Source organism: Salvelinus namaycush, chromosome 27, assembly GCF_016432855.1.
Source record: "Salvelinus namaycush isolate Seneca chromosome 27, SaNama_1.0, whole genome shotgun sequence".
Lineage (NCBI taxonomy): Eukaryota > Metazoa > Chordata > Actinopteri > Salmoniformes > Salmonidae > Salvelinus > Salvelinus namaycush.
In genome coordinates this window covers 22,429,349-22,446,123 of record NC_052333.1, presented here as the reverse complement: position 1 = coordinate 22,446,123, position 16,775 = coordinate 22,429,349, and the positions used below count along the sequence as shown (strand labels likewise).

Below are 16,775 nucleotides of genomic sequence, written 5' to 3'. Positions count from 1 at the left end.
CTGAAACAGATAAAACAGTAATGTTAGCACAAATAAAAGCAGACTCAGGCCAGGATTCAAACTAAACAGATTTACAACCTATGCACTACTTAAAGTTTAATTCTTGTTGAGCCATCAGCGATTATGATCTCTACGAATGTAGAGGAAATTGCCTTTAAATGTACATCGCTGTTGAATGAAATCCCGGACTTAGTCAACTCACCTGTCCGTGGAGACTCTACATATCTGTCTTCGAAGATGATAGGCAGGCTGTTCCAGTCTCCGTCAATGTCCAGGCACTCTACAGGTAACGGTGGCATCCTGGTCAGGTAGTTGGAGCTACGCACCTCCACAGCTATCTGACCGTGTCTGTTGATCCTTTAACCAGGAGAAAGAGGAAGAAGACGATGTTAGAGGAGAAAGAAGAAGATGATTACTTTTTGCTATCTATCATAACTACTCGAACACATTGGACTCACATTTTCTCCATTCATAGAATGAAATCTTAGGTAAAGCATTAACATAACATTTTGTGTAAAACAGAGTGACAGAACTACATCATGCCAATACTCACAGGTCCTCTTGAAATGTCAGGGATGTCTCTTTGGGGTGTTCTGTGAAGAAGTATGCCTCTGAAAACCGCCTGACCTGACATCAGCACAAAATACAAACGAGAACCACCTTAATTTCCTCACTGAGAAACCTACAGAGTTGGTACTGTATGCATGAAAGGCAATGATTTGATCTTCAAAATGGTGTAAAAGTTAATAGTGTAAAATTGTTAAAATATAGGTACCTGCCAAAATAAAGGAAACACTTGAGTAAATGAGAGATACAATGTATTTCGAAAGCAGGTGCTTCTACGCAGGTGGGGTTCCTGAGTTAGTTAAGAATTAACGTTCCATCATACTAAGGGTCACGTAGAAAATGCCCAGTTGCCCATTATTTTGGCTAGAAGAGATCTCAGTGACTATAAGAGGGGTCTCAAAGGAGCATAGGAGGTTTAACGGGTGTGTGTGTGTGTGTGTGTGTGTGTGTGTGTGTGTGTGTGTGTGTGTGTGTGTGTGTGTGTGTGTGTGTGTGTGTGTGTGTGTGTGTGTGTGTGTGTGTGTGTGTGTGTGTGTGTGAATCTGTATCTCAGTCACAAGGGGACTCATTTATAAACCGTGCGTACTTACAAAATATATCCCAAAGTGTGCGTGTGCCGGTTTTCCAGCAAAATGTCCTTTCCTCCACGCAAACTTCAGACCATGCGTACGCACATCTTATAGTGGTTGAAGTATTTTATTGCAAGCAGGTAAGCAGGCCTAAGTATTTTGTGGGGGATTAGATGACAGGCTTATTGATAAAATAATCATAATAACACGATGTAGCCAATTTCCTTTCGTTGAAATGTAAAATAATTAAACATAGGAATCCATTTCCTATTTCTGTAATTTTTTTAACCATTGCAGAATAAATTCCTCACCTTTCAAAGCTGTGATGGGTTCACATTACTGATGGTGCCATACGACAAATGACCATTTGCATCTCTAATTTAACTGGGTCTATTTAAATAGATAGGCTATGCATTTCAAGTTTGGCTGTATGTGATCCCATGCGCAGTGCGGTTTATAGCCTACAGATCAATTTAATTAGGTGAACATCAAAACAGTTGCTCTTTTACTATGAAGTATGTACAGAGCATTCGAGAAGTATTCAGACCCTGTCCCTATTTCCACATTTTGTTACGTTACAGCCTTATTTCTAAAATGGATTAAATACATTTTTTTCCTCAGCAATCTACACACAATACCTCATAATGACAAAGCAAAAACAGGTTTTGAGAAATATTTGCAAATGTGTAAAAAAACAAAAACAGAAATACCTCATTTACATAAGTATTCTGACCCTTGGCTATGAGACTTGAAATTGAGCTCAGGAGCATCCTGTTCCTATTGTTCATCCTTCAGATGTTTCTACAAATTGATTAGAGTCCACCTGTGGTAAATTAAGTTGATTGGACATAACTTGGAAAGGCACACACCTGTCTAGATTAGGTCCCACAGTTGCCAGTGCATGTCAGAGCAAAAACCAAGCCATGTGTCACGAATCCCGCTTCCTGAGTCTGTTTTTGCCTGTGTTCTGTCCTGGAGTGTTTTTTCCGGTGTCCTGGAACGCACCCTGTCTGGTTGCCGGGCGACGTAGCTAGTTGGAGGATCTCTGAGTACCCGCACCTGTATCCCATCAGCTATCTGCACACCTGGTCCTGATCATCACCCCTCCACTTCATAAGCGCTGACCTGACATCCATTCCCTGCCGGATCGTTAGCCATGAACAGTATGTTGTGCCAGCGTATCAGCCTCCAGTTTGATAGAGTTTGTTTTGTTGTTTTGTACGTCTTGCTTGCCTTGAACTCACCTCTGTTTTTTCTGTCTACAGTCATTCACCCGGAACACTCATCCCATCCCTACCTGGTCGTCGGTGACTTCAGTTACTTCCTTGGATCTGCCTATTTAATCCCATCAACTCACCTCCGCTGCCCGCTCCGCCACTTGGATTTTTCTATCACTACATTTAAACTTGTAAATAAATACTCACCTTCGTCTTACTCTCCTTGTCCTGGTCTGCTTCTGGGTTTTACTTTAGAAAACCGTGACACCATGAGGTCGAAGGAATTGTGCGTAGAGCTTCGAGACAGGATTATGTCGAGGCACAGATCTGGCAAAGGGTACCAAAAAAATTCTGTAGCATTGAAGGTCCCCAAGAACACAGTGGCCTCCATTATTCTTAAATGGAAAAAGTTTGGAAGCACCAAGACACTTCCTAGAGCTGGCGGCCCGCAATTGGGGGAGAAGACCCTTAGTCAGGGAGGTGACCAAGAACCCGATGGTCACTCTGACAGAGCTCTAGAGTTCCTATGTGGGGATGGGAGAACCTTCCAGAAGGACAGTTGTCCCCAAGAAGAATCGAGGCTGTAATCACTGCCAAAGGTGTTTCAGCAAAGTATTGAGTAAAGGGTCTGAATACTTAATGTAAATGTGATATTTCAGTTGTTTTTTTTTACACATTTGCAAACATTTCTAAAAACGTGTTTTGATTCGTCATTATGGGGTGTTGTGTGTAGATTATTGAGGGGGAAAAGTTAATGCAAAAGATTGTTGAATTCAAATGTTCTCTCTTTCAGAAACTGTCACAGCCAAACACAGTATAAATTACTGCAAAAAAAAATTACATTCTTCCAACACATAAATAGACCAGTAATGAATGTATTTGACAGTATGCATAGGCTACAGTATTGCTGTGCGATAGGAGCGTGACATCATAAGCCTATTTCATCTCAGAGCCAATACCAAGGCAGGACATAGAAACACAATACTCTATCGATAAACAAAATATTGAACAACAATTCATCCTTTGCATAGAAGTGTGGGCTGTTACCTACTTTTACATTGTTTCCAATATAATATCAACCTTGCAGAATGCAGGCACAGTTTTGCGTCAGGTCTGATTTATAATGGGAAGCATGCTATGTATGGCATATGTCAAGTTTATAAATCAAAATATTTTTAGACGTACAAATCATTTTTTGAAATGGCGCACACAGATATTTAGTGTGAAATTTACTGAACGGTTATAAATGAGGCCCCAGATCTCAACCCAGTTGAAAGGTTGAATGGTGTGGCATCCCTCCAATAGAGTTCCAGACACTTGTAGAATCTAAGCCAAGGCGCATTGAAGCTGTTCTGTGAGTTTATGGTGGCTCAACACCCTATTAAGACACTTTATGTTGGTGTGTTCTTTACTTTGGCAGTTACCTGTATATGTATGAAAGATAAATATGTTAAATCATTCGTGTTAAATAAAGTGTTCAATTATGTTTGACTTCTGGCATTTTGCGAATGTAATTTATTTGAACAGTTTCAATAACATTTTGACTTTGATACCATGCATTATCAGAAAATAAAATATCCCCACTGAACTGTCACTAAACCTGTCTTCTGTTATAAAGTCACAGAGCGTGACAGAGACAGAGAGTCAGAAACATTAGGATAATTACAGAATAAATGTTTATTGAAATCACACCCATCCTGTGGGTGGAAGCATGAAACTAACCACTGAGGGTAAACTAACATGGAGACATACTGTGTTCATTATGATTCACAGACAGACAGACAGATAGACAGACAGGCAGGCAGGCAGGAGATATGAAACTAACACTGTGAGAGAAAAGAGCCTGGAGACCTGCTAGCAACACTGAGGAGAGGAGTGGGAATATTTTACATTAATATGAATCATTCCAATGATTAGATGGAAATTACATTTGGGATTCTCAGATATAATGTCTATTCAAGGCATAGAGGTCTATAGGGACTACGCTGGTGTATTTTACCTGGGAGTAATACTCTTACGCAATCTGACACACAAAACCTAATCAGAATAGTGGGCTTTGGAGAGTTCAAGACCTCTGCTTTAAAATAGATTAGATAGAATGTATGGGGGTGTGTGATGTTCCTGAGGAGGTCAGGGGTTGGAGGTCAGGGTTTAGGGCTCACCCTGAGTGTGTGGTGTTCCTGGGCCAGGTGGGACAGGATATGTGTGTTGGGAACGGCAGCCTCCAGGAAGCGTGTCCACAGGGCCGACAGTTGGGAGCAGAGTTGGGTCAGGTCTCTACAGATCTGTTCTGCTACTTTCTCATGTCCCTCCTGCAGCTAGAGAAGGAGAGGATAGAGACAGATGAGGGTTAGGGTCAGCGTGTGGTGCTGGTTAGAGGGGTTAGAGGCTGGTTAGAGGTCAAAGGGCAGGTTAGGTAGAGTAGAGCTGTAGGTCTCTACTGATATGTTCTGCTGCCTTCTAATGGACCCCCTGAAGCTAGAGGAGGAGAGGAGAGAGTGGATACAGATAGTATCTCTTTATATGCCCAATTAATTTATGGTATCTTAGATACTGTATATAGTAAAAGTGCAGGTAACTGCCAAAATAATGGAAACACTTGAATAAATAGATCCGTATATTCAAAGCAGGTGCTTCCATAACATTGTGGTTCCTGAGTTCATTAAACAATTAATATCCCATCATGTTTAAGGTCATGCTGGGCAGGCCATTATATTGGCTACCGTGGCTATGCCCTCATAGGATGACAATGCCCCCATTCACAGGGCACGAGTGGTCACTGAATGGTTTGATGAGAATGAAAGCGATGCAAACCATATGCCATGGCCGTCTCAGTCACCAGATCTCAACTCAATTGAACACTTGTTGGAGATTCTAGAGTGGGGCCTGAGACAGTGTTTTCCACCACCATAAACAAAACACCATATTTTGGAATTTCTCATGGAAGAATGGTGTGGCATCCTTCCAATAGAGTTCCAGACACTTGTAGAATCTATACCAAGGCGCATTGAAGCTGTTCTGGCATGTGGAGGCCCAAAGCCCTATTAAGACGCTCTATTGTGTTGGTGTTTCCTTTATTTTGGCAGTTACCTGTATGTTGATCAAGTAAAACACTTTAATAATGGAATTATTTTATGGAAATACTAGTAGAACATTGGAGAGGAAAGAGAACATAGCTAATATAAATGTTGATATTGATCTGGGTTTTTATCAGTACTGTATGTCTCGTACACCACCTACCTGTAATTCCATTTTGAGCTGATTTAGTGTTTCTTCCACAGGAATCTCGTCTGTGGAATGAAAGACAAGAGAAAGAGATTATTACAACAAAGCGCAGCTCTACTCAGTCTTACACGGTATGAAGTAAACGCACTGTAAAAAAATATATAAATATAATTGAACAATAAATGATTGACTTGATTGATTGCCACAATAGACATAGCTAAATATTGAGGAAATGCTATTGTAACATGTTGTTGCCTCACCTATGTTCACCTGGTCCAGCTGTGGTATCTCCTTCATCACAGTGGTGTAGTAGGAACGTAGGCCTCTGTGTACCACCAGTAGGAGGCGACAGAGTCTACCATGCCATGTGTGAGCTCTCTGTAAACAGTTCTCACTGGGGACGTAGAAACTACCCTGGGGAGAGACAGGAGGGAGGAGAGGGGAGAGGAAGGGAGAAGAGGGGAGAGGGAAGAAGGTGAGGAAAGGAAAAGAGAGGATAAACACATGGGAGAGGGGAGACAGGAGAGACAGAGAAGAGACAGAGAGGGTAGAGACAGGATGAGAGACCAGGAAGAAAAGAGACATGGAAAAGAAGAAAACGTTGGTTACTCCATCTAGGTCAAACGATAACGAGCTGCTTTAATGACAGCCAAGTCCACATACTGAGACTTTACGGCCTCCGCAGTAGGAACCAATGGGCTGCCTCTGTGTAGCCTTGCCATTGATCTTGGTCTGGAACAGGACTTTATTTAGGACCTTGTCTAGTGAGTTAACACCAATGTGTAAAGTCTCAGTCACCACAGGAGGTTTTGGACACAAGCAGCTCCTAAACATATCTTGGTACCCGGTAGTAAAACAACATTGATGTGGACGTGATACTGGAAGATATAGAAGACGTGATCCTACAGTAGTTGTATGACCTTTAACATGTCCTGTGGACAGGAACTAACTAACCCTACACTACCCAGTAACCACACATACACCACTATTACATGTCTTTAAAACTAACACACATACACCACTATTACATGCCTTTAAAACTAACACACATACACCACTATTACATGCCTTTAAAACTCACACACATACACCACTATTACATGTCTTTAAAACTCACACACATACACCACTATTACATGTCTTTAAAACTAACACACATACACCACTATTACATGTCTTTAAAACTAACACACATACACCACTATTACATGTCTTTAAAACTAACACACATACACCACTATTACATGTCTTTAAAACTAACACACATACACCACTATTACATGCCTTTAAAACTAGTTTTAAGTTTAAAGTTTAAAGACATGTAATAGTGGTGTATGTGTGTGAGTTTTAAAGACATGTAATAGTGGTGTATGTGTGTTAGTTTTAAAGGCATGTAATAGTGGTGTATGTGTGTTAGTTTTAAAGGCATGTAATAGTGGTGTATGTGTGTTAGTTTTAAAGACATGTAATAGTGGTGTATGTGTGTTAGTTTTAAAGGCATGTAATAGTGGTGTATGTGTGTTAGTTTTAAAGGCATGTAATAGTGGTGTATGTGTGTTAGTTTTAAAGACATGTAATAGTGGTGTATGTGTGTGAGTTTTAAAGGCATGTAATAGTGGTGTATGTGTGTTAGTTTTAAAGGCATGTAATAGTGGTGTATGTGTGTTAGTTTTAAAGGCATGTAATAGTGGTGTATGTGTGTTAGTTTTAAAGACATGTAATAGTGGTGTATGTGTGTTAGTTTTAAAGACATGTAATAGTGGTGTATGTGTGTTAGTTTTAAAGACATGTAATAGTGGTGTATGTGTGTGAGTTTTAAAGGCATGTAATAGTGGTGTATGTGTGTTAGTTTTAAAGACATGTAATAGTGGTGTATGTGTGTGAGTTTTAAAGACATGTAATAGTGGTGTATGTGTGTTAGTTTTAAAGGCATGTAATAGTGGTGTATGTGTGTTAGTTTTAAAGACATGTAATAGTGGTGTATGTGTGTGAGTTTTAAAGACATGTAATAGTGGTGTATGTGTGTGAGTTTTAAAGGCATGTAATAGTGGTGTATGTGTGTTAGTTTTAAAGACATGTAATAGTGGTGTATGTGTGTTAGTTTTAAAGACATGTAATAGTGGTGTATGTGTGTTAGTTTTAAAGACATGTAATAGTGGTGTATGTGTGTTAGTTTTAAAGACATGTAATAGTGGTGTATGTGTGTTAGTTTTAAAGACATGTAATAGTGGTGTATGTGTGTGAGTTTTAAAGACATGTAATAGTGGTGTATGTGTGTTAGTTTTAAAGACATGTAATAGTGGTGTATGTGTGTTAGTTTTAAAGACATGTAATAGTGGTGTATGTGTGTGAGTTTTAAAGGCATGTAATAGTGGTGTATGTGTGTTAGTTTTAAAGGCATGTAATAGTGGTGTATGTGTGTTAGTTTTAAAGGCATGTAATAGTGGTGTATGTGTGTTAGTTTTAAAGGCATGTAATAGTGGTGTATGTGTGTGAGTTTTAAAGGCATGTAATAGTGGTGTATGTGTGTTAGTTTTAAAGGCATGTAATAGTGGTGTATGTGTGTTAGTTTTAAAGGCATGTAATAGTGGTGTATGTGTGTGAGTTTTAAAGGCATGTAATAGTGGTGTATGTGTGTTAGTTTTAAAGGCATGTAATAGTGGTGTATGTGTGTTAGTTTTAAAGGCATGTAATAGTGGTGTATGTGTGTTAGTTTTAAAGGCATGTAATAGTGGTGTATGTGTGTTAGTTTTAAAGACATGTAATAGTGGTGTATGTGTGTTAGTTTTAAAGACATGTAATAGTGGTGTATGTGTGTTAGTTTTAAAGGCATGTAATAGTGGTGTATGTGTGTTAGTTTTAAAGACATGTAATAGTGGTGTATGTGTGTTAGTTTTAAAGGCATGTAATAGTGGTGTATGTGTGTTAGTTTTAAAGACATGTAATAGTGGTGTATGTGTGTTAGTTTTAAAGGCATGTAATAGTGGTGTATGTGTGTTAGTTTTAAAGACATGTAATAGTGGTGTATGTGTGTTAGTTTTAAAGACATGTAATAGTGGTGTATGTGTGTTAGTTTTAAAGACATGTAATAGTGGTGTATGTGTGTTAGTTTTAAAGGCATGTAATAGTGGTGTATGTGTGTTAGTTTTAAAGACATGTAATAGTGGTGTATGTGTGTTAGTTTTAAAGACATGTAATAGTGGTGTATGTGTGTTAGTTTTAAAGGCATGTAATAGTGGTGTATGTGTGTTAGTTTTAAAGACATGTAATAGTGGTGTATGTGTGTTAGTTTTAAAGACATGTAATAGTGGTGTATGTGTGTTAGTTTTAAAGGCATGTAATAGTGGTGTATGTGTGTTAGTTTTAAAGGCATGTAATAGTGGTGTATGTGTGTGAGTTTTAAAGACATGTAATAGTGGTGTATGTGTGTTAGTTTTAAAGACATGTAATAGTGGTGTATGTGTGTTAGTTTTAAAGGCATGTAATAGTGGTGTATGTGTGTTAGTTTTAAAGACATGTAATAGTGGTGTATGTGTGTGAGTTTTAAAGGCATGTAATAGTGGTGTATGTGTGTTAGTTTTAAAGGCATGTAATAGTGGTGTATGTGTGTGAGTTTTAAAGACATGTAATAGTGGTGTATGTGTGTTAGTTTTAAAGACATGTAATAGTGGTGTATGTGTGTGAGTTTTAAAGGCATGTAATAGTGGTGTATGTGTGTTAGTTTTAAAGGCATGTAATAGTGGTGTATGTGTGTTAGTTTTAAAGACATGTAATAGTGGTGTATGTGTGTTAGTTTTAAAGACATGTAATAGTGGTGTATGTGTGTTAGTTTTAAAGACATGTAATAGTGGTGTATGTGTGTGAGTTTTAAAGGCATGTAATGCTGGTGTGTGTGAGTGTGTACTATAATTTACCTTGGGGCTGTAAAGCGCAGTGCCCTATCATCATAGCTCTACTCTGCTCTCTAATAACAGATAATACTTCTGGATCCTCCACAACCAGGAAGGAACATCTGTATGTTCACTTTCATAATTCCTTTTACCTTCATAGTGGCATACTGGGATATGGGGGTTGTGACACGAAACACCTCCAGGGGTAAAAATGAAAAATAGCTATTTCTGTCACTATGAACGTAGTCATTATCCCCCTCCCCACAAAGCAAAACTCTTTTTTTTCTTCACTGACAATGGATGAGTTGTGTTTTGTTCAAGCCCTACCCAACTTGAAGTCTACGAGTCTCTACACACTTCACTCCATCAATCGACATCTGAGCATGTGCATGGGCAGAGTCAGATTGTTGGGAGCAAGCTTTTGTCCACGTCGTCATTGCGTTCCACCCAGAGAGGAAGTCTGCCTTGTGTAGTGTATATCTACCAGGGGGCTTGGGGTGCCAGAGTAGCTTACCAAGCAAGAGGGGCCGAGGCAATCTTTGTGTCAATACAGTATATTTCTTCTTATGCTAAATAACCTTCTTTGGATACTGTATTAGTCTTCTTAAGTCCTAATTGTCAGCAGCAGCCATGTGTGAAGCTGTCTGTTACAGGAACACAAGGCTGAGTACACAGGTTACATGCTGGATCTGATGGCTGCTGCAGTGCACCGTGGGATACGTAGTTACAGGGGGTCCATCTGCTCCGATAGAAATAGAGCTAAGAATTACAAAACATTGACATGAATGGGAATTCCTGATCTAGTAGTTATATTTCTGTGTCTCTCTCAGAATAGGAGCTCTCAGAAAATCTTTTTCGCCTCTGATATTTCTGAGATACACATTTTTATACCAATGAGGAAATGTGAAAGGTGTAAATGTAAAAAGAAAGTCAACATCCATGTTCTGCCCACCACAAGAGGCAGCATCACTATAATTCAGCTGACATCAACAGAATTTTCCAACGACACGTGTCCAGATTGTGCAATAACAACCCTCTTAATAATGAATAAAGAGTGTGGGAAAGCTGCAGCAGTATAAATAGGGTAGTGCTGAAAATGTGCTTATACCCTCCAGGTAGAAAGCCTTACATAAATAAGTGGTTTGAAGAGAGGAGAAAGGGAGAGAAGGATGGCACTCACACACACGCATGCACACACACACACACTGTGCTCTGTACACATTTCTCCTGCAGGTAAGCTACGTGGCGGTTGGAGGAGAACTCATTACGGGGATCAAACACCGCCCCCCGCCCGGCTAAATGCAGTGCTTATTAAAGCTCCCTGTTGGAGGCGCTGTATAAAACCCAGGAACAGGGGGGCCGAGCCCGGTGTGTGTGTGTGTGTGTGTGTGTGTGTGTGTGTGTGTGTGTGTGTGTGTGTGTGTGTGTGTGTGTGTGTGTGTGTGTGTGTGTGTGTGTGTGTGTGTGTGTGTGTGTGTAACCCATGAACAAGGGGGCCAAACCGAGAGGAGGGGCTATGAGGGGGACAACCCAGCTCTCATTAAGATTTAGTGCTCAGTCTGTGACATCTGTCCACAGGGCCAAAGGGCTGGATCAGGGTGTGTGTATGAGGCACATGTTTGTGTGAGCAACAGCTTTTGAAATCACAGTAGCGACCTACGCTGGATAAGACTAATGAAAAATAGCTGCTCTGCTGGAGGTGGACAACCATATCGTTATCACTCAAACACACACCCTCACACACACACTTTACACAGACCTCATACAAACACATACACACCTCAAACACACACCCTCACACACACACACACACACACACCTCTAGAAGAGAGAGACGTGAGTGGTGTCTATGGTTGATGCATCCAGCGAAGCACTTTCTCTGACTTCCCACAGATCTCAGACCACTAAATGAGCCCTTGTAGAAACCATCCCTAATGGCTACTATTATTCTTAGCCTTGTAGTCCACAGACAGATGAGAACCCTTACTACACCATAATTACTACTGAGAGCAGAGGAGGCTGCTGAGGGGAGGACGGCTCATAGTAATGGCTGGAGCGGAGCAAATGGAATGGCATCAAACAGCACGAAAACCATGTGTTTGATCTGTTTGATACCATTCCACTGATTCCACTCCGGCCATTACCACGAGCTCATCCTCCCCAATTAAGGTGCCACCAACCTCCTGTGACAGAGCTGCAGTAGTTTCTCCTCCAGACGCCAGGCCACAGTAGCTCAGCCTGTCTCAGTGCCCTGCTAGCCTCGGGCCGCGTCCGAAATGGCACCCCCAAAATGCACTGCTTTTGAACAGCGTCTTGGGTTCCGGTTCAAAGTAGAGCACTATGTAAGGAATAAGGTGTTCTTTAAATGCAGCCTCAGTGTCCTGCGAGCCTGGTCTGGCCACGTGGGTTAATGAGACATTAATAGGGACGCAGCCTCAGTGTCCTGAGAGCCTGGTCTGGCCACGTGGGTTAATGAGACATTAATAGGGACGCAGCCTCAGTGTCCTGAGAGCCTGGTCTGGCCACGTGGGTTAATGAGACATTAATAGGGACGCAGCCTCAGTGTCCTGAGAGCCTGGTCTGGCCACGTGGGTTAATGAGACATTAATAGGGACGCAGCCTCAGTGTCCTGCGAGCCTGGTCTGGCCACGTGGGTTAATGAGACATTAATAGGGACGCAGCCTCAGTGTCCTGCGAGCCTGGTCTGGCCACGTGGGTTAATGAGACATTAATAGGGACGCAGCCTCAGTGTCCTGAGAGCCTGGTCTGGCCACGTGGGTTAATGAGACATTAATAGGGACGCAGCCTCAGTGTCCTGAGAGCCTGGTCTGGCCACGTGGGTTAATGAGACATTAATAGGGACGCAGCCTCAGTGTCCTGCGAGCCTGGTCTGGCCACGTGGGTTAATGAGACATTAATAGGGATGCAGCCTCAGTGTCCAGCCTCACTGTCTCTAATACTTCTAGAGGGACCTGACTGATGACCCGTCCTTACAATAGTGGAGGGAGGGACAGAGAAAGATAGCTTTGATTCAGTTTTTCTGTCTCTTGGCTCTCTCATCTTCAGTGTGAACTCTGTGGGCCACTTTCCCAGATTCAGATTGCCATTTGAGTATTATTTAAAGTCAAGGACTAGGCTTGTTTGTGTTGATCAGTTACTGTCCTCTGTAAGGTTTATTGAGAGACCTTCTACTCATGCACTTACAATGCAGTTTGACTTGATTTGACTGTACCTCTGTGATGACAGGTTTGCAGTATCCAGCCCCGAACATCAGGTTCTCCATGGACACCCCCATGGCTGACGGGTCAGTACCGTTCTCTGGGGAGCCCTTTCCCAGCCAGGAACCCTTCCCTGTATGGGCAAAACTATGGAGAGAGAGAGAGAGAGAGAAGAGCAGTTAGTCATTATGTCATCGATAGAGTTCTGGTATAATCAGAGAAAAGAATGGCTGAACATTCAGGTTAAGATATTGGCAAGTGGATTCATCAAGTGTTTGAAAAACAACTTATTCAAGTAGCAGGCTAGTGGATGCACTCTCAGAGCAGGTTGCCAAACTAAACCCATTTTAACTGGAGAGGAAATATGTGGTGTGACGGCTAAGAAGTGATCATCAGTGTGACATGTACACACACACACATGTGCGCACACACACACAAGCATGCATGTTTGCATAGACATGCACACACACGAAGACACACACGCAGTATTACCTGATGAGTGGTTGATGTAAGGCCACCAAGGATGCGTGTATGGAGACAGAGATGACGGACAGGTGGAAGTAGTCAAACATGACAGGTACATGGTGGTGGAGACCTCTCCTGGGGTGGAAGTGGAGACCCAGGGTTCTACTGCTGATGACTGGGACTGTCACGATGTCCCCTAACCTAAAGACAACACAGTCAGCATCTAACCCCGCCTGAGAACAGCAGAGAGAGGTCATGCCAGAACAGTATACAGTTACAACATCATGCCAAAGACAGTGAATGCCAGTTTAAAATACCTTGTGCAAACTATTACCCATTTAAAGGACATCATGTAATGGGTTATCATCCAGCTAGGACAATAGACATTTCAAGAAAGCACACCGGTGAGGTGAATAAACGAATCTCCCTCTGGGGCAATAACATTGAAACTTGAACATGGTAATACTCTTCACACACTAACACCGGGTGACTCCGAATGGTAGAAGTTCTGAGCAGCAAAGTCTGAGAAGTTGTAAGCGCTCCAAATGGGATGTTTAATGAGCCCTCCAGGACACATTACAAGTCATCTATCACCTGTCGGTGGCCTACAGTAACTGTTGAGCTACTGAGCAGCCGCAGCACAAACACGCAAACGTTGGACGTTGGAGTGACAGGATCCAACAGTAACACACACACACACACACACACACACACACACACACACACACACACACACACACACACACACACACACACACACACACACACACACACACACACACACACACACACACACACACACACACACACACACAGACAAACTCATACAAATGTGCACACGCATACACAACACATGCAAGTCTGCACAGAGACGTGGGTAAAGTAGTGTTTTTTCCTGACAGTGCAGTCTGTCAGTCTGTTAGAGCCAGAGGCTTTTCACTGGCAGGACATCATTAAGACCTGGGCCTCAGCACTACTAACTGAGGGCCTCAGAACTGACAGGACAGATAGGGGAGGGGGAAAGGAGGAGAGATGGGGAGAAAGTGAAAAGAAAAGTGCCAGAGAAAAGGGAGTATGTAAGCGAGTGTTGAACGTACTGTTGCTCGTTGTCTGTGAAGTGAAGATCCAGCTTTAACTGAAAGTCCACTTCACTCAGAGCCTCTTCCACCTGTGAGAACAGAAACACAGGCACAGTCACAATATCAACAAGACTGTATCAACCAGAATTAGACAAATCAGCAATGAAATTCAATGGGTATAAAAAACAAATGTTGTAAATCCATACCAGTGTAACAATACTATGGTGAGACATTAAACCATGAGCAGCTGTTAATGTGTGTATAGTATTGGCATTAGTATCTCTACTGTGTCTTCTGTCTGGTTACACTGTAGACTGAACAGTATTGTTCGTATCATGATGAAGGTAAAAGGCAGGTAGTTGGATTTGGGATAGGGGAATCAATTTAACCCTATTTGAATAAAGCAGTGGAATACAAAAAAGCCATACACTACTAAAGAGTACGCCGTTGAGAGAAATTAAGAGTAATTTGGAAGAAATCTCTCCCTACTGTATCTCTCCCTACTGTATCTCTCATTTATTTTCACACACCCTACTACTCTCTCTCTCGCTCTCTCTCCTCTCTCTTGCTCTCTCTCGCTCCTCTCTCTCTACCCCTCTCTCTCCTCTCACTCTCCTCCCTCTCAGTCTCTCCTCTCTCTCTCTCTCCCTCTCTCTCCTCTCTCTCGCCTCTCTCTCCCCCTCTCTCACCTCTCTCTGACTCTCTCTCTCCCCCTCTCTCTCTTCTCTCACTCTCTCTCTCCCCATCTCTCTCCTCTCTCTATCTCCTCTCTCTCCCCCTCTCTCTCCCTCTCTCTCCTATGCCTCTCCTCTCTCACACTCTCTCTCCCCCTCTCTCTCCTCTCACTCTCTCCTCTCCCTCTCCCACTCTCTCTCCTCTAGCTTACTCTATCTCTCCTCTCTCTCTCACTCTCTCCTCTCTCTCCTTCTTTTTCTCCTCTCTCTTGCTCTCTCTCTCCTCTATCTCTCCCCGTCTCTCTCCTCTCTCTCGTGCTCTCTCTCTTCTCTCTCTTTTCTCTCTCTCACTCCCCCTCTCTGTCCTCTCTCTCGCTCTCTCTCTCTCTCTCCCCTCTCTCTACCCCTCTCTCTTCTCTCTCTCGCTCTCTCGCTCTCTCTCCCGCTCTCTCCTCTCTGCCTCTCTTCTCTCTCTCTCGTCTCACTCTCTTTGTTGTTATCTCTCTACAGCAAGCACACACACACACAAACATACACACACACACTTACATACACACACAAACACACATACACAACATGCTCTGTGTAGCAGAACAAACAGCATTGTCAAATCCTATTGATATTCTGATTGGATAAACACACACACTGGGGAAATCGAGTTCTATTTTGTCCTTCTTATCAGAGTCTGAGGGAAGAAGAGGGAAGGAGAGAGAGAGACTGAGAGATAAAGAATGAGTGAGAGAGAGAGATGGGTGGAGGAGAGGAGAGGGGGAGAGGGAGAGAAGGGGGGAAAGAGAGAGAGAGAGAGGGGAAAGAGAGGAATGAGAGGGAGGGAGAGAGAGAGCGGGGGTAGAAGGGGAGAGGGAAAGGGAGTAAGAGATAGACAGAGAGAGAAAAGGAGTTAACCTCTGGAAGGATAATGAGAAGAGGGGATGTCTGAAATCTGATCGACGTTCCAGCCCACAGCCTCTCTCTCACCACCTTTGCATAAATAATGTGTCATACATTTAATGAAAAAATCTAAATTTAGGAGACCTCAAAGGTAGGTAGCCGACATTAAGTAAATCAATTAGGAGAGTTGACCTGCCTTGTAGCCAATAAGCTGATGATTCTGACAGTCACATTCTGACTGAACCAGGGTTCCTGTTTAACTCTGTAGGTTAGATTGTAGGAAGATACCTGTACAGTGCATTCGGAAAGTATTCAGACCCCTTGACTTTTTCCAGATTTTGTTAAGTTACAGACTTATATTAAAACAGATACCCCATAATGACAAAGAAAAAACAGGTTTTTAGAATCTTTTGCTAATTTATTACATATAAAAAACAAAAATACCTTATTTACATAAGTATTCAGACCCTTTGCTATGAGACTCGAAATTGCGCTCAGGTGCATCCTTTTTCCATGAATCATCCTTGAGTTGTGGTGAATTAAATTAATTGGACATTATTTGGAAAGGCACATACCTGGTCTATATAAGTTTACAGTGCACGTCAGAGCAAAAACCAAGCCATGAGGTCGAAGGAACTGTCCGTAGACCAACGAAAGAGGATTGTGTCGAGGCACAGATCTGGCACAGATCTGATCTACAAAAAACTTCTCAAGCATAGAAGTTCCCCAAGAACACAGTGGCCTCCATCATTCTTAAATGGAAAATGTTTGGAACCACCAAGACTCTTCCTAGAGCTGACCGCTCGGTCAAACTGAGCAATTGGGGGAGAAGGCCCTTGGTCACGAAGGTGACCAAGAACCCGATGGTCAATCTGACAGTGCTCTAGAGTTCCTCTGTGGAGATGGGAGAACCTTCCAGATGGACAGTTGTCCCCAAGAAGACTCAAGGATGTAATCGCTGCCAAAGGTGTTTCAACACA

At 42.3% G+C, this 16,775-nt stretch overlaps 1 protein-coding gene across 1 annotated transcript in view; it reads right to left on the bottom strand.

Moving 5' to 3' along the window:
* LOC120022293 (protein FAM135B-like) overlaps positions 1–16,775 on the bottom strand; it is a 36,902-nt gene that overhangs the window by 10,174 nt on the left and 9,953 nt on the right. The window contains exons 5-12 of the mRNA XM_038966195.1: positions 14,249–14,319; positions 13,179–13,352; positions 12,701–12,833; positions 5,839–5,992; positions 5,594–5,643; positions 4,516–4,671; positions 554–627; positions 203–357 (exon numbers count right to left, since the gene is read on the bottom strand). Coding sequence (XP_038822123.1) covers positions 203–357; positions 554–627; positions 4,516–4,671; positions 5,594–5,643; positions 5,839–5,992; positions 12,701–12,833; positions 13,179–13,352; positions 14,249–14,319 — 967 coding nt within the window. The remainder of the gene's footprint in view (positions 1–202; positions 358–553; positions 628–4,515; positions 4,672–5,593; positions 5,644–5,838; positions 5,993–12,700; positions 12,834–13,178; positions 13,353–14,248; positions 14,320–16,775) is intronic.